The sequence below is a fragment of the Narcine bancroftii genome, chromosome 5 (genome assembly GCF_036971445.1).
Source record: "Narcine bancroftii isolate sNarBan1 chromosome 5, sNarBan1.hap1, whole genome shotgun sequence".
NCBI classification, from domain to species: domain Eukaryota; kingdom Metazoa; phylum Chordata; class Chondrichthyes; order Torpediniformes; family Narcinidae; genus Narcine; species Narcine bancroftii.
Genome location: NC_091473.1, coordinates 114,388,920 through 114,407,155, shown reverse-complemented (window position 1 = coordinate 114,407,155; position 18,236 = coordinate 114,388,920). Strand labels below are relative to the sequence as shown.

General features: G+C 37.8%; 1 protein-coding gene across 16 annotated transcripts in view; it reads left to right on the top strand.

Moving 5' to 3' along the window:
• Positions 1 to 18,236, top strand: part of LOC138763888 (ERI1 exoribonuclease 3-like) — a 453,927-nt gene that overhangs the window by 38,459 nt on the left and 397,232 nt on the right. For all 16 annotated transcript variants that reach the window (XM_069938825.1, XM_069938823.1, XM_069938827.1 and 13 more), the window contains exon 2: positions 13,462 to 13,726. In XM_069938825.1, the coding sequence (XP_069794926.1) occupies positions 13,462 to 13,726 (265 nt within the window). The remainder of the gene's footprint in view (positions 1 to 13,461; positions 13,727 to 18,236) is intronic.

Genomic DNA, 18,236 nt, shown 5'->3' with positions numbered 1-18,236 from the left:
ATTAGATTCCTCCAATTTCTTTTTTAAGTCTTCTACCTCCATTTCTGCTGCTATTGCCCGTTCTTCCATCTTGTCCATTTTTTTCCCCATTTCTGTTAAGGTCATATCCATTTTATTTATTTTCTTTTCTGTGTTGTTTATTCTTCTTCTTAAATCATTGAATTCCTGTGTTTGCCATTCTTTAAATGACTCCATGTATCCTCTAACAAGAGCAAGTACCTCCTTTACCTTGCCTATCTTTTCTTCTTCTATTTCCCTGTACTCTTCCTCTTCCTCTTCTTCTTCCTCTAGGTTGACCATCTGTTGTTTCTTTGCTGCCCTTTCCTCCTCTTCTTTCTTGTTTCCATTGTCTTCTGTGGTGTCTTCTTGCTGCAGGTGTTCTGCAGCTGTCGTTGCCGGCTGTGGAGATCGACTCCCCAGCTGGTCCCCCCTCCCGTCGGTGTGTTTTTTTGTATGCGCATCTGCGCATGCGCGAGGAGTCGCGCATGCGCGGTTGCGCACTTTTACTCGGCTCTGTGAGCCATTGTTGTAGTTCTCTTTCTACCGACCTGAGGTAGTGGGGTCTTCTCTCCACAGCGGGCCTCTTCGGACAGGTAAGGCCTTCACCTTTTTCCTCCGTTGTCTTCTCTTCCTCTCTTCTTTCCGTTGATTTTGATTTTTCTCCTTTTGTCTCCATCTTCTTTCCACCTTTATATTCACTTTTCTTTAACTTGTATTTCTGTGCCTTTGTATTTTCTCTCGTTTTTCCCGACTTTTCTGGAGAGGGCTGGAGTTCACCGTCCGGCCACTACTCCATCACGTGACTCCTCCCCTTCAATTTCTTATGTAGTTCTTTTATTGATATTTCTGGTTCTGTTAAGTATACTATGATGACATCTGCAAATAAACTGATTTTATACTCCTCCTTTATTTTTATCCCTTTTATTTTATTTCCTGTTCTTATCAGTTCTGCCAATGGTTCTATTCCTAAAGCGAACAGTGAGGGAGATAGTGGACATCCCTGCTTAGTAGACCTACTTAATTTAAATTGGTTTGATACATATCCATTTACTGTTACCTTTGCCAATGGTCCATTATATAATGCTTTAATCCAATTAATATATTTTTCTGGTAGATTGAACCTCTGTAATACTTTGAATAAATAATTCCATTCTGCCCTGTCAAAGGCTTTTTCTGCATCTAAAGCAACAGCCACTGTTGGCATCTTATTTCCTTGAACTTCATGAATTAAATTAATAAATGTATAGACATTATCCGCTGTTCGTCTTTTTTTTAATAAATGCAGTTTGATTTTATTTTATTATTTTTGGTACACAGTCGGCCAATCTGTTTGCTAATAATTATGCTATTATCTTATAATCTGAATTAAGTAGAGATATTCGTCTATATGATGCTGGTGTTAGTGGATCCTTACCCGTCTTTGGTATTTATGTAATTATTGCTGTCTTACATGAATCTGGCAAGTTTTGTGTTTCTTCTATCTGGTTTATTACTTCCAGGAGAGAAGGAATTAATAACTCTTTAAATGTTTTATAGAATTCTATTGGGAATCCATCCTCTCCAGGCGTTTTATTGTTCAGCAGCTTTTTCAATATATCCTGTACTTCCACAATTTCAAATGGTTTTGTCAGTTTGTTTTACTCCTCTTCTTTCAATTTCGGCAGTTCAATTTTAGCTAAAAACTCTTCTATTTTATCATCTTTCCCCTCGTTCTCAGTTTGGTATAATTGTTCATAAAATTCCTTAAAGTTCTCATTTAATGTCCTTTGGATTATATGTAATTTGTTTGTCCTTTTTCCTTCATGCCAATACAATTCTTTTAGCTTGTTCTGTTTTTAGTTGCCAGGGTAATATTTTGTGTGTTTTTTCTCCTAGCTCATAATACTTTTGCTTTATTTTCATTATGTTCTTCTCTACCTTATACGTTTGTAATGTTTCGTATTTTATTTTTTGTCCACCAATTCGCTTTTTGTTATATCGTCCCTTGTTGCTAGTTTTTTTCTGTACTTACTATCTCCCTTTCCAACTGTTCTATTTCCCGATTGTAGTCTTTTTTTCATCTTTACATAACTTATTATCTGCCCTCTAATGAAGGCTTTCATTGCATCCCATAATATAAATTTGTCTTTCACTGATTCCGTATTTATTTCAAAGTACATTTTAATTTGACGTTCAATAAATTCTCTAAATTCCTGTCTTTTAAGTAGCATGGAGTTTAACCTCCATCTGTATGTTCTTGGTGGGATGTCCTCCAGTTCTATTGCTAATAACAGGGGTGAATGATCAGATAGCAATCTAGCTTTTATTCAGTTTTCCTAACTCTCCCTTGAATATGGGCCGACAACAAAAACCTATCAATCCTTGAGTATGTTTTATGCCTACTCCAATAATATGAGTATTCCTTCTCCCTTGGGTGCTGCCTCCTCTATATATCCATAAGTTTCATTTCCTGCATTGATTTAATCATAAATTTGGCCACTTTATTCTTTTTGCTAGTCTTTTGTCCAGTTTTATCCAACTTTGGGTCCAAATTAAGGTTAAAATACACTCCTATCAATATATTCCCCTGCGTGAAAGGCCAACATGGCCTGTTTCCGCTCCGTAAATGGTTATATGGTTATATGGTATCTACAATCTTCAAAAAAATATCTTGCATAAACTTTTGATCCTCTTCATTAGGTGCCTATATATTGATCAAATTCCAGAATTCTGAATATATCTGACACTTTATCATTACATACCTCCCTGCTGGATCTATTATTTCCTCCTCTATTTTGATTGTTACATTTTTATTTATTAATATAGCTACACCCCTGGCTTTTGAATTATATGATGCTGCCGTTATGTGCCCTACCCAGTTTCTCAATTTATTGTGTTTCACTTCAGTTAGATGCGTTTCCTGCACAAATGATATGTCTATTTTTTTTCTTTTTTCAGGAAATTTAATAGCCTTTTTTGTTTAATTTGGTTATGTATTCCATTAATATTTATAGTCATATAGTTCAACATGGCCATCTCATATTCTGTTTACACCTCATTTCCGCTTCCTCACCACCACCTTCCCCATTTTCCCCATTTTCATCTCTCAGTTTTCCCTTTTTGAACTCAATGTATGACAACACTTTTAAAACGTAAAATACTTCAACAACTCTCACATCTAAAATTCCCTTAACCCCAAATATCCCCCCCCCCCACTTCTCCGAGTTGCCCCTTGTCCCTTGCCAGGCAACCACAACTCCCCTCTCCATTTGGATTGCGAACTCGCTCGCAAGCGTCAACTGATTTCGCAATGACTGTTATTCTCTCCCACCCAACCCCCTCCAGAAAAGACTTTTATCTTCACATATAACAAAGCTCACCCTCTTTTTTCCCCCCTTACTTCCTTTCTTCCCTTTTCTTTCCCTTCTTTAGTTCTTACTTGTACATTATTTTTACATCTTTATATGTAGTTTGTCGTCGTTCTTCGTTCTTGTTACATCTCTTCATCTCTCCTTCTGTCCTGCAGGCATTCTGCAAATTCTCATGCTTTCTCCGGATCCGAGAACAGTGTGTTTTGCTCCCCCGGGATAAATATTTTAAGCACAGCTGGATATCTTAACATAAATTTATAGCCTTTTTTCCATAGGATTGATTTTGCTGTGTTAAACTTCTTTTCTTTCGGAGTTGTGTCTGGGTAAAAAAATATTTTTTGACCCTTGTATTCCAATGGTCTTTTGTCTTTTCTAATTTTATTCCTTGCCCTCTCCAGTATATTTTCTCTTGTCGTCTATCTCAGAAATTTTACTAAAACGGATCTTGGTTCTTGTTGTGTCTCTAGTTTCGGGGCTAGTGTTCTGTGTGCCCTTTCTATTTCCATTCCTTCCTGTATTTCTAGCATTCCCAGGACCTTTGGGATCCATTCTTTTATAAATTCATTCATATTTGTGCCTTCTTCATCTTCGTTTAGGCCCACTATCTCTATGTTGTTTCACCTACTATAGTTTTCCATTAAATCCATCTTCTGAGCGAACAACTGTTGTGACTCTAACTTTTTTGTCACCGTCTTCCAATTTTCTTCTTAAGTCATTCACTTCCATTTCTGCAGCCGTTTCTCGTTCTTCCACATTTTCTAATCTTTTCCCTATTTCTGTACTTTTCATTTTTCTTTTCATTTCACTAAATTCTAACGTCAACCATTCTTTTAATGCTTTTGTTTGTTCTTGAATTTAAAACAAAAATCTATATACTGTCCATCTATTTTACCTTCTATTTCTCTGTTCAGAGCTTGGTCTTCTTCTTCCGCTTCTGTGTCTGCACCTATGTTTGTGTCTTCTACTTCTCTTCCTTGTATCTGTGTCTCCTCTGACTTTCTTTTTGAGCTGCTTGCCTCACTTTGCTGGGTGTTTTTTTTGGTTTTTTTCATGACTCTTGCTGTTGGTCCTCTTCTTCTGGGCTAGTTATCTGTTGGGCCTCATGTTGCTGTTCTTTTTTCCTATCACACCCTTCCTGTCACTTTCCTCTTCTTCCAGCTGAGAGCCCTGATGTCGGGCGTCTCTCAGCTGGTTGCGCTGTGTTAGTTCAGTCCTCAGCTGGGCCCCCCTCCTGTCGGTGTTCTATTTTTCCTTAGTGAGCGCACTGGGCATGCGCGACTCCTCGCGCATGTGCAGTTGCGTGCCTTTGTTTGGTTCAGAGAGCCATTTTTGCAGTCCAGCGTTCGGGAGGTTGCGACTCTATGGGGTCGTCACCAGCCTTGGCGAACAGGCTCTTTTCTCCACAATGGCTCCCTGTTTCTTCATGCAGGTAAGGCCTTCTCCTTTCTCTTCTGGCATCTTTTCTTTTTATCTCATTGTTTTTACTTTTTCCTTCTTGGGTGCCATTTTCTTTCTTTTCTCTACAACTTTATCTTTTATTTGTTATGTTTTGTGTTTCTTGAACTTTGTTTTTTCCTCACTTTATTTCTTTTTTGGAGAGGGCTGGTATTCTTCTACCGGCCACTACTCCATCATGTGACTCCTAGCAGCATACCAGGCTTGAGTAACGCTTCCATCAGTTAGGGAATAAGATAATAAAATTGTAGCGTGAACAAAAGCTCTCACGGGTGGAGGAAGAACAAACACTTTTATTAGCTTATAACTATGGGTAGGGGCTCACAGTAGTCTTTGGAAGGGTTCTGGGTTTAGGTTGGAAACCAGGGTTAAATGTGAGCAGATGGGGGCGGAGTCAGCCATCAGCACAACACAGGACCAGTGAATCCCAGTTCACTGTAAAGTGCTCTCCCTGATGCTCTTGCCACCTTCCTTTTACTCTGAACACCAATCCACAATTTGCAGCCTTCCCTCCCACCTCTTCAGCCACTGGCATAAAAAGTTCTCCAAATGTAATTTAAGAATTATTTCTCCTTTATACTGACTGCATCACAGTCAATATTGAGCTATTTAGAGTTACCCTCCATTCTCTTCTGGTGTCTTTGGACTTGGACATTTCTGGCACTTGTAAGGTAAAAACATCATGAGTTGGGACTGGAGAAGGAGTCACCCAGTACTAAGGAGTAACAGGATGCAGGTGTGACCTTGTATGCTCAAGATAAGTGTGGCAATAACAAGATTATGTGCAGCAGACTAACAGAGAAGGGTAGCAACAGCTTATTCATTGGACAATGTAATGGTATGATAATTTACTAAGTGCGTGTCCTGAGGTATAAAAAAAACACCACTTGCTCATATCGGGAGAATGCGCCTTCTCCAACTAACACTGTTAGTTGCAAGTGTTACAATCCGGTAATAAAGAACCTTGATTTCGACTCAGCCTGGTGTCTGACTCACTCATTCTCGAACAAAGCAGACCTAACACACTTAATTTTCCTTTGAATAGAATGATGGAGAGAAATAGTGTAGAAACAGAACCTTCAATTCAGAACCTTCTGTGCCAACCATCATTTATCCATTTTCACAATAATCCTACCCCAAACCCCTTTTATTCTTCCCATTTTATTGAGCTACACATTTTATTTACAGTGGGCAATGAACAAACCAACCTGTAAGTTGTTGGGATAAGGAAGAAAATCAGCCCAAAGGAAACCCATTCAATCATGGAGAGATCATACAAACTCCACACAGTCACACAGTGCACCAAAGGTCAGGATTGAACCCAGGTCACTGGAGCCATGAGGCAGCAGCTGGATTAACTCCATCTCCATGCCACCCCAATTGTTTAAATATCTAAAAAATACTCCCAATAGTGTTACTCTCCCTTTTTTGGTCTCTAGATGAATCCATATGTTCCCATTTGATGATTATTCCAACATATTCTTTCTCAAACACAAAGGGGAAAAAGCTGTAACTCTTAGCTGGGAGAGCCCTCCTACATGTGGGAAGGGAAACAAAGTCAATGTTTTGGGTCAGAGACCATTCTTTCTCATAGCCGGGATTGCTTCTTCAGTGGTCATTTCCACTCACTCTTTAGTCCACTATCTCAACTGAAAACTCAGGAATCAGGAATATTAAGTTCCCATTTTTATTCCTCTTATGTCAAGGTACTGTAATGACTGAAGTATTTTATCTATTGTATTTATGTGCTTTACACACTATACTTTTACATTTAATTATATGCTATTATATTTTTGTTGTGTGATCCACTTTGCAACCTTTGTTTGGCATGCCTTTGAAACATTAACTTTTAGTCTTCAGTTCCAGCTGGAATTTTCTTATGAATCTTTCCTCATATCTTTCAATCTTTGGATTTTTTTGTGCAATAGGTTGAAAATTTCATCATGTGCCCAGTGCTATTAGTGCAGGTTCAGAGCCATATTCATATTTGGTGATTGGTAGGTGCCGGATATGTGTATTTTCCAGTTGCTTGAGACTGACTCTTACAATGCCTAACTAATACCACTGCATTAAGAATAAACTGTTTAAAGGACAAAATTATAATACTGTACTTACACTGAACAAAGCTCACTTGCCTGAATATATAAACCAGAATGCATTTTACTTTATTTTCAGTCACATTCTTTGAAAAAAATTAACTGTCCTTCATCAGCAGGTTCTTCCCCCTCCTTGAAGCCAGTTTAAAAATGAACAATATCGATATAGATAATTAACCCACCCCCTCATGTTTACAAATAAAGCCTCTGACTCGGGCAACTCTTACAAAGCAGGGATAAAAATACATTTTAAGAGAGTCACTCCAACGGTGAGCAGCATCAACCAGCTCTTCATCCCGGATGGCGCCATTGATGTTTCACTCGTTTATACAAATAGCTGCTATGAGCAAAGCACAACCAAGGCACTCTGCTGGTTGAATAGTTGCTCCCATCTTTATCACTTCAAAGAACATTTATAATTTTAAACTTGCATGTTTCTTTTACCTATTATGTTATTCTTATTTATTTTTCCTGATTTTTTTTTTAACCAGTTCCTTGATCAGCTACCAATTGATTGAATTCCAGAAATATTGATCTCTTTCTTGCGTGTACCCAGTAAATGAATGTTCACTTCCTTTGTGGGAAGAGAATTCCATGGATTCACTCCTCTCTGGAAGAAGAAATCAATTCTCGTATCAATTCTGAATAGTTTGTTGCTTTATTTTGATAGATGACCCCTTTTTCCAGATGTTCAGACCCTAGCAACCAATATCACTACTCTGAAATTTCATAATAAATTTGTCTAAACATGAGAAAAATGTTTCTGCTCAATATCTCCAAATATAACTAACACCTATCTTGGGAATCAAGCTTGTGAAAGTTTGCAGCACTCCCTGGCTCCTAAGTGCATCCTTCCTTTTGCAGACCAAAGATACCTAGGCTCAACAGAGATGGAACAAGCTGTGTCGAGTACTCAAATCTTGTTTCTATAATTGCCTTGCAATTTGCTTGCTGTACCTCCCCTGTAAACTTTGTTCAAGGACAAACGTCATCGATTGGAATGAAGCTATGAGAAAATGTTGCCAAGAGTTTGGTCTGATGATACACCACAATGAAAAGTAGAACAAATAAACATCTTATCCCTGGACAGCAATAACATTCAAACTTTTCCAATATTTAAAAATATTGTGTTTTGATATTTGTCCAACAAAAGAAGATTTTTCCACCTTGGTCTTTGCTTATTCATTTGTCTATATTCTGGCATTAGCTTATAATATCTATGATTGGGGAAGTTTTAAAATTTCTGCTTGGGAGAAAAAGCAGAAGAGGGTATTAATTCTGTAATGCTCTGTCGATAATGATTTTTCACTACTAATTTGAAATTTGTCCGCGAAACCTAAGTAGTTTATTGTAGCACATTCACATATATCTGATATTTGTGCCACCAAATCAATAAATAATCTCCAAAGTTTTATCAATTTCTGCCTTTTGCATTGAATAAATATGAAAATCAATGTGTATCACAGAGTCTGCCCATTTCTTTAGTGATTCCATAATCAAAAGTGGCATGTAATCAACGGTGAATAATTTTTTAGGGTTTTTTTAATTAATTCCTGTATTTGGCTTATTCAAATACTGAATGAACCAGTATTTCTGCTGCATAATAATTGGTCAACAAATATAAATGTAAATTAACAGTGCTAATGTGTGACCTCTTTATTTTAAAAAAATACAGCTCCTCTGTATGCAGTTTAAATTTTGGTAGATTTAAATTTACTTTGCCCGAGTTATCAAAAAAAAATCCCTTTGGTCACTCCTTATGTAAGTGAGTGAGCATAAAGTACAAAATATAATTTGCTCCAGACCCAATGCTTACAAATTTGTTGGATTAACTTGTTTGTAGATGGAACAATTGTTTTTTTTTTAAATTTAAAAAAAAATTTCACACTTTGAACCATATCAATCAAAATACACACTAGATGGAACAATTCTTTAGCATTAACTTTACGTTAAGATATTTACTTGTTCTAGTTTTGATTGTGGTGTATCAACAGACCAAACTCTCAGCACCATTTTCTCATTGCTCCATTCCGATCGGTGATGTTGTTGACAATAACTCATCATTTTTTTTCCACTCATTTTCATCCAATCACTTCATGGGCTCAAGAATATTTTAGAAGAGATCTTGTATCTTTCACTATGTATATACTGGCAAAATTTAAAAAAAATGGACCAGTTTCCACCCACACAGTTCAAACTGACAGTTCGATTTCTGTTCCTTTCTGTCCCACTGCCTAAGCAATATTAAAATTGGTATGAACTAATGCATTCTCCAGCTTGTATTGCAGGCAAAGCTACAGTGCCTTCCATAAAGTTTGGGACAAAGATACTTATTTTTCCCCTTTATTTGCCCCTGTGCTCCAGTTTTAAATTGTTAATCAAACAATTCTCACGAGATTAAAGTGCATGTTCCCTATTTTATTCAACGTTGTTTATATTCATTTTGGTTTGGCCATGTAGAAATTACAGCACTTTTTAACCATAGTCCCCTCATTTCAGGGTATCATAATGTTTGGGACACTTGGCTTCACAGGTGTTTGTGAGCACTCAGGCATGTTTAATTGCTTCATTGGTGCAGATATAAGAGAATAGGCTTGCTGCTCAGCTTTTGATCGCCTTTGGAATTTGTCGTTGCCATTTTTCAACATGAGGACCAGAGTTGTGCCAATGAAAGACAAATAAGCCATTATGAGGCTGTAAAACAAGAATAAAATAGTAAGATGCATTGTCCAAACCTTAGGATTACCAAAATCAACAGTTTAGAATATCATTAAGAATCAAGCATTCTGGTGAGCTCAGTAATCGAAAAGGGACTGGTAGACCGAGGAAGACCTTCACTGTTGGTAACAGAAGAATTCTCAACACCTGTCCGATAGATCTTTAGGAAGCAAGTGTGGATGTGTCAATGACTACTCTCTGTAGAAGACTTCATGAATAAAAATACAGATGCAAACCACCAGTTGGCCACAGAAACAGCATGGCCAGGTAACAGTTTGGCCAGAAGTATTTAAAAGAGCCTGCAGAATTCTGGAAAAAGGCCTTGTGGACAGATGAGACTAAGATAAACCTGTTTCAGAGTGATGGCAAGAGCAAAGTGTGAAGGCATAAAGGAACTGCCCAAGATCTAAAGCATACTGTACCACCTCATTTGTGAAACATGGTGATTGGGGTTTTGTGGCCTGGGCATGCAAGGCTGCCACAAGTACTGGTGCACTTATCTTCATTGATGATGTAACTGCTGATGGCAGTAGCAAAATGAATTCTGAGGTGTATAGAAACATTTCATCTGCTCAAGATCTAGCAAATTCCTTCAAAACTCATTGGTCATTGCTTAATCCTACAGCAAGACAATGATCCCAAACATACTGCTAAAGCAACAAAGGAGTTTTTCAAAGCTAAAAACTGAAATATTCTTTAATGGCCAAGTCATTCACCCAATCTAAATCTAATTGAGCATGTCTTCCATATGCTGAAGAGAAAACTTAGGAGTCAAGCCTCCGAAAGAAGCAGGGGCTGAAGATGGTTACAGTAGAGGGCTGGCAGAGCATCACCAGAGAAGATGCTCAGCACTCGATCTCTATGAATCAAAGTAAACAATCATTGCATGCAAGGGACATGCAGCAAAGTACTAAACATGACTACTTTAATGTACATACCATTCCAATGTCCCAAGTATTATGGTGCCCTGAAATGAAGGGATTGTGTATAAAAGTTCTGTAATTTCTACATGATCAAACTAAAATGTATACAAATAACCTTGAATAAAATCTGGAATGTGCACTTTAATCTCGTGATTGTTGATTGCAAATTTAAAACTGGAGCACGGTCAAATAAATGAAAAAAATATCTTTGCCCCATACATTATGGAGGGCACTGTATGCTTTGTGGAGCAATTCCGGTAAACAACCTCATACAGTGAAACCCTTGGTATCCAGTACCTATGAGGATTGGTAAGTGCCAATTTTATGGTTTCTTGAGACTTACTCTTACAATGCCTAACTAATATACCTGGATTAATGACAGTTTAAAAGACAAAATTACTATACTGTGCTTACACTGAACAATCTTCACTTGCATGAATTTATAAACCTTAAACATTTTACTTTATTTTCAGTCACATTTTGTGATCATATTTAACCTTCACTGCATCTGCAGGTTCCTCCCCTTCCAAGAAGGCACCCAAAAGATGAACAATAACATTATAGATAATTAACCACCCCCTCCCCCTCTAGCAAGTTTACAGATACAGCCTCCAACCGGGAAACTTTTACCTAAGCAGGGATAAGGAGATACTTTAAGAGAGTCCCCCCAAAGGTGAACAACCTTCATCCTGGGTGACACCATTTTATTGATACAACTTTATTCAAACAGCTGCTTTGAGCAAAGCATTACCAAGGCACCCTGCTGGCTGAATATTTGCTCCCACCTTCACTAAAGGTTTATGTGTTACTTCAGAGATATTTACTTTCACAATTTTTAAACTTACTTTTTTCCTCTTATTTTATTCTTATTTTTAATTTGTAAAATGTATTTTTCTTTGCCAGTTGCACGAGGCTGCATGTTGCTTGAATTCCAGATACCAGGGGTTTTACTGTACTAAGTCGAGAGGTGGATTACTTCTTCACTTTGAATTCAATTTTCTGTTTTTTATCTTCTCTAAAATTGCTTTTCCAATATGTGGCCACCCCTTCTTTTCCCACCCTACTCAAAACTGCTATTATTGAGATCCCTATTCCAGATTTGTTAATCTAAAATATAATTTTAATTAAATTAGACATACAGCACTGTAACAGGCCAATTTGACCCTAGGAACCTGTGCTGCTTATATTACACCCAATGTACCTACATCCCATTACATTTTTGAAAGGTGGAAGGAAACCCTCGCAGACACGGATAGAAATGACAAATTCCTTGCAGACAGCGCAGGATTCGAACCAAGGCCTCATCCTGATCACTGGCGTTGTAAAGGCACTGTTACACCTCGGCATATCTTCTTTAATGACCAGTCAGTTACAACCCACACCCTGAAAGCTGTATGATACCAACATAGTTTGCTTTATTACCTGAGAGAAGATATTCATTACGGCCTTCTCATTCTTAACCGCATTATCCATTTTTCTCCAGATCATTGAATGCAAGATTCACAGCCTTACCTTAAATTTTCCATGGTTTCCCCTTTTAATAATTCACCATGTAGTTCAACAATAATTTCACAAATATTTGTTCTTATTCTCTGAATCCACCAGAATTTCCATTTTGATCCTCTGAACTGGTCCCTGGGATATGCTCTTTTAGGATTGTATACATTATTTGATTTCTTTCCCTAAATGATTTTTCCCATAAATTTACTTTCAATCCTGCCTTTATCCACTCCAAAAACTTTGTATGTTTCTTTCTTCCAATTCTGAATGTTCAATGTCTAATAAAACCAATGACAACAATTTGGTTTGATGTCTATGACAGAGTAAAGTATTCAGACATTTTGTTGTTAAAATTACTGCATTTAGGAGGCTTCAATTGACTTCCTTCTTTTATTAAATGCTGTTTTTATAAGTTGGATCAATGCAATTCCTTTGCAAGGATGGATCTAGAACTATGTCTACTGAGCGTAAGAAAAGCTTGAGAGCATAAGAAGATTGTTCAGTATATTGTCACTGTGCATCCATAACATTAACCTTTACGTCATTGGCAGGAAATCATTAATTAAAATACCTTTGTAATAGTTGCATTTGGGATTGCATAATCTATTTTCTTTAAAAAAGATAATATTCTGAAAATAATTGTAGATCCAAGCATCCCTATTTTTGGTGTTTAGTTTATCACTTACTAAGTTTAAACTTGTTTTGCCCATCTTTTTGTCTTATGAATTGCAAACATACTTTGGTCAAATAGTTTGCTTGTGAAATTCAGAACTTCAGGTCATTGTTGCCATTAAAATACTGTGGGTGTGATATTTTGACCCATGGAGTACTGCCAATACATTGTAGAGTGTTGCTGTTAATTTTGGACAACAAAGTGAAAAATTACGGGTACTATACAAACAATGACAAGTTTACATGAATATACAGTAAAATCCCCGTTATCCGGAATTCAAGCATTTGGCAAAAAAAAATTGTGGGAAATAAATTGGTAAAATATACAAAGTTTAAAATTGACGTCCCCCCAGCGGTTAGTTCAACAATCACGCAAACACACAATCTCAATACACTTATCTGGCATCTACCAATCCCCATAGGTGCCGGATACCAGAGTTTTGCTGCAGTATTTTAATTTTGCTAGGATGTGGTGGTTGGCTAAATGTTGTGTTCAAGTGGCTACTTTTCTGCCAAGCCCCTAGGTTGAAGTCAGTAAAGAATAAGGTAGACAAGTGGTTTTAGGCGAGAAGATAATAGAGGTTTTGGAGGGAGGGGTGAAAACCAGTTGTGTATTCTGTGGAATTAAGGTACATTGTTAATGAGATTTATGTTGATACACTTTCAGTTTGCTATTAGTCGCACAGATCATAATGCCATTTTATGTTTCCCTGATGTCATGAATTTCTATCATTTTTTTTGTTGCAGAAACCCAATGGTGCAGTTTGTCCATTGGATCAGAAGGGGTATTTTATACAAAGGTTTTGGATTGGAAAGATCTGAGAGAATAAGTCCAAAATCGATTGCTATCAAACAATTCTCAAATATTCCATCGTCATCTTTGAGGGTTGTGAACAACATGGCTTCAGGACAGCAGCCATCATCCAAATCTTCATTCCATCCACAAACCTACCATAATTTTTTGGTTTTGGATTTTGAAGCAACATGTGATGAACAACTGATGCACCCACAGGTATCTTTTTATTTAATACTTTTTCTGCTTGTCCATTCCTTGACAATGTTGAAAGTGAGCAGTTAAAACAGTGGGTGTCAGACAGTAATAATCTTCTAGAAGGGTGTATCATTGATTCAAGATTCCGAGCTCAGGACTTAATGAATATTCAGACACCAAAACTGGAGGAGCACAGCATTACGTTCTGAGAAAAGAATGCTGAATCTGGTCATGATTTGCTTCTTGATGTACTTAGTCTGATTTGTAAATATTTTAATGTGTACTAATTGCAATCCTGACATCTAGTGGTAGATAAGCAACAGTGCAATTGTTTGAGGAGTTTTTCCATTTTGGATCATTTCAATCATGGCAAATGAAATTTGATAACCATTGAATGTGAAAACATGATTTTATATGATAAGAACAACAATGGATAGGCTGGAGAAAGAATGTCATTTAATTTGAATAATTCAGATATACACAATGAGATTTGATTGAGAGTTTCAGCAAATGTATGTCTTAAAATGACATGAACAAGAATTTGTCAATAGAATTTGCGGAGATAGACCCTAATTGGGCAGAATTTCTTTACTCCATTAAAAATTATTCCACTCTAGACCAGTCTACCGCGTCATGGTTCCTGACATTTCTCTGGTGACAATGAGTTTTCAGTGGGTGATTACGATAAATAAGAGATGTGGATGATTCTATTTCTGTTCTCACAAATGCAGCCTGCCGTGCTAATTGGTTTTTTTTATTTTCTATTTTCAAAATTTGTAGTTTTTTTTGTGTGTATGTGTTTTTTTTTCTCTTTTTCTCTCTGGAAAACATTTGGATTTATCAAAATACCAAATCTGCCTTGTCAATTAATGTAAGCCATATCTCAACAGGCCATGTAGTGAACTGAATATTTATCCCAGCTGAAGGATTTAATCTCTAAGTGCGCAATGTGATCTTTCCTCCTCTAAAGACACTGTTGCTGGAGTAAATTTCCACAGGTGCTGCTATCTTGACAAAGATGCATTCATCAAGTGTGAGACAACTGAATAAATTTTGAGAGGTTGCTCAGATTTGGAATCCAAATTGAATAACCTTGATCTGGCTGCTACCTGATTTGCATGCAATGCACATGTTACAACAGTCCTAATTGGTTAAAAAGAATGGATGAGAAACTTGCTGATTTTTCACCTGCAATGAAACAAAAGTAGATTTCAAATATATTGTCAGGGCACATACATGACATCACATACAACTCTGAGATTCTTTTTTCTGTGGGCAAGGCAGAAATACCACTTATTGGTAGTGCAAAAAAAAAACTGTACACAGTATACATGTAAACAAATAAAGAACTGTAAACAGAGAACAAATGTAAACAAGCTGACTGCAACACAGAAAAAAAATCAATGAAGTACACAAGTAAGAGCCCTTAAACGAGTCCCTGATTGAGTTTGTTGCTGAGGAGTCTAATGGTGGAGCCGCTTTTCCTGAACCTGATGGTGCAAGTCTTGGCACCTATATCTTTTTCAGTATGTTCAGTAACAGGTGGAACATGACCTGGCCATCCAGTTTGCTTTTTGTCATCTTTGGATATGGTGGGGGGTTTGGGGGCAGTCGGTGGGATGGTTGCTTGACGTGTCATTCCCAGCACTGTGGTAGCAAGAAGGATCAATAGATGGTTCCATGGTTCCAGAGTAGATGGTTAAAATTTTATGGTTGACAAATTGTTGTAATCAAATTGTGTAGCACAGAATTAGCTCCTTTGGCCCAACTCACCCATGGTCCCCCAAGTCAGAATTACAGAAATAAAACTAAGAAAACTTGGGGAACGTAAGGACCAAAGTTAGCATTTTTTTCCCTTTGAATGTATTCATATCGTCAGTTAGCATGGTACCAGTTTGTGTTTAATAAGTTTTCTCATCACTGAAGTATCATTTGGAAGGTCTTGAAATTCACTAGACATTTTGAGTACAGAATTACTTTGAGGTGATTTAATAGACATTTCCACACAGGATGAATTTTCCCCAATGAAGGGGAAATGAGGGATTATGGACATTAAAATTGCTGATGAATCTTTAATTTAAACATAATCTATTTTAAAGCATCCCTTTTAAGGATGCCTCACAGGTTTCTTTCATTTGTTTATTTAAAGTCATCCATTTTCACAGGTTTTCTGGGGACCTTCCACCTTTTGGTTTTCAAGACATAGCCTCTAAGTGAGACATTTACTCCCTGATATCTATGTAGATCTCAGATGGCTTAGAATGAATTACAATATATGAGATTAATCAGAGGATAGCATTACTTTAAATTTTTTTTTCTGCACCGCACATTGTCACCGGAATGCATCTAATATTACAAATTCCATGGATGGGGCAAGATGGGTCTTTGCAGCACACGTGCTGCATCATACCAGTTCATGATATTAGCTGGGTATTTACCACTGATACTCACTTTAATATCCATCAGCCTTAGTTTTTCAATCAAATTGGGTCTTATTGTTGATTTCCCCCTTTAATCGCTTATTAAGTACATTTATTGACCCTATTTCATATCTGTCCACAAATGAATAAAGTTAATGATAGTTTAAAAAAAGGCCATATTATTTCCAAAAATCTTTTTGAGTCTACCCTTGAGATGATTTGATCATGTTGTTTATTTGTATCTTTTGCATTTGAGGAAGGGGAGAGAGAAAGAATGAGTGTGAGAGCAATTTGCTGTTCTCTGTGTCAGATATTAGAGGTCCTGGGTCTTCTAGCATCTCAGATGTCCATTTCTGCACCAGGAGTGCTGTGCTGTGGTTTCTCAGGGACTGTGTTAGGGAACTGGAGCTGCAGTTCGATGACCTTGTCAGGGAAAATGTAGTCACAGATAAAAATTACAGCCAGGTGATCACACCAGGACCATGGGAGGAGGATAAATGTGTCACAGTTAGGAGAGGGAAGGGGAAGAGTAAGGTGCTAGAGATGACCCCTGTGGCTGAAACCCTCAATAATAGGTACTCCTCTTTGAGTACTGTTGTGGGGGGGACAGCCTGTGGCTCAGAAGGGTAGGGAAAGGAAGAGGAAGGCATTAGTCCTAGGGGACTCAATAGTTAGGAGGACACATAAGGGATTCTGTGGACACAGTAAGGAGAACTTACTGTACCAGGATCTGGGATATTGCTGCTCGTGTCCAAGATATCCTAAAGTGGGAGGGAGATGAGCCAAAGGTCATGGTACATATAGGTACCGATGACGTAGGGAGGAAGAGTGAAGAAGTCTTGAAAAGTGAGTACAGGGAGTTAGGTAGAGAGCTGAAAAGAAGGACTGCGAAGGGAATAATCTCAGGATTACTGCCTGTGCCATACAACAGTGAGAGCAGGAACAGAATGAGGTGGAGAATGAATGCGTGGATGAAAGGATGGATCAAGGGGCAGGGATTCAAGTTTCTGGATCACTGGGAACTTTTTTGGGGGAGGTGTGACCTGTTCAGAATGGACGGGTTGCACATGAATCCCAGCGGAACCAGGATCCTGGCAGGGACATTTGCTAAGGTTACTCAGGAGACTTTAAACTGGAATGGTTGGTGGGAGGGAACCAAGTGAAAGAGAACAGCAAGGAGATGGTTAGATTGCAAACAAAGAAAGCTTGTAGACATAGTTTGGGGATGGATAGACAGGTGATAGAGAAGGAAGATGCTCTATACAAAGGTGGAGGGGAGATGATCGAAAAAGAACATAATAGAGTTTTTTTGTAAAGATAGGGGCAAACAGAGAATAAGTAGAGGGAAATATCTGAAATGCATATACATTAATGCTAGGAGCATTGTAAGGATGGTGGATGAGCTGAGGGTGTGGATAGACACTTGGCAGTGTGACATGGTAGCGATTAGTGAAGCATGGTTGCAGGAGGGATGTGATTGGCAGCTAAATATTCTTGGATTTCATTGCTTTAGGTGTGATAGAAATGGAGGGGAAAGAGGGGATTGTGTAGCATTGCTTGTCAGAGAAAATATTACAGCGGTTCTTAGGCAGGATAGATTAGAGGGCTTGTCCAGGGAGGCTGTATTGGTGAAACTAGCAATGGGAAAGGGGTAGTCACACTTAGGGGTGTATTACAGACCACTTAATGGGGAGTGAGAACTAGAGAAGCAAATTTGTAGGGAGGTAGTAGATATTTGTAATAAGCACAGGGTTTTGATAATGAGAGATTTTAATTTTCCAAATATAGATTGGGAAACCCATTCTGTGAAAGGGCTGGATGGATTGGAATTTGTAAAATGTGTGCAGGATAATTTTTTAAAGCATTTTGTAGAGGTACTGACTGGAGAAGGGGCAGTGTTGGATCTACTTTTGGGGAATGAGATAGGTCAGGTGACTGAGGTGTGTTGGGGAACGCTTTGGATCCAGTGATCATAGTACCATTAGTTTCAATGTAATTATGGAAAGGGATAAGTCTGGGCCTAGGGTTGTGGATTTTGATTGGGGAAGAGCTAGATTTTAGGAGATCAGATAGGATTTATGAAGGGTGGATTGGGACAATTTGTTTTATTG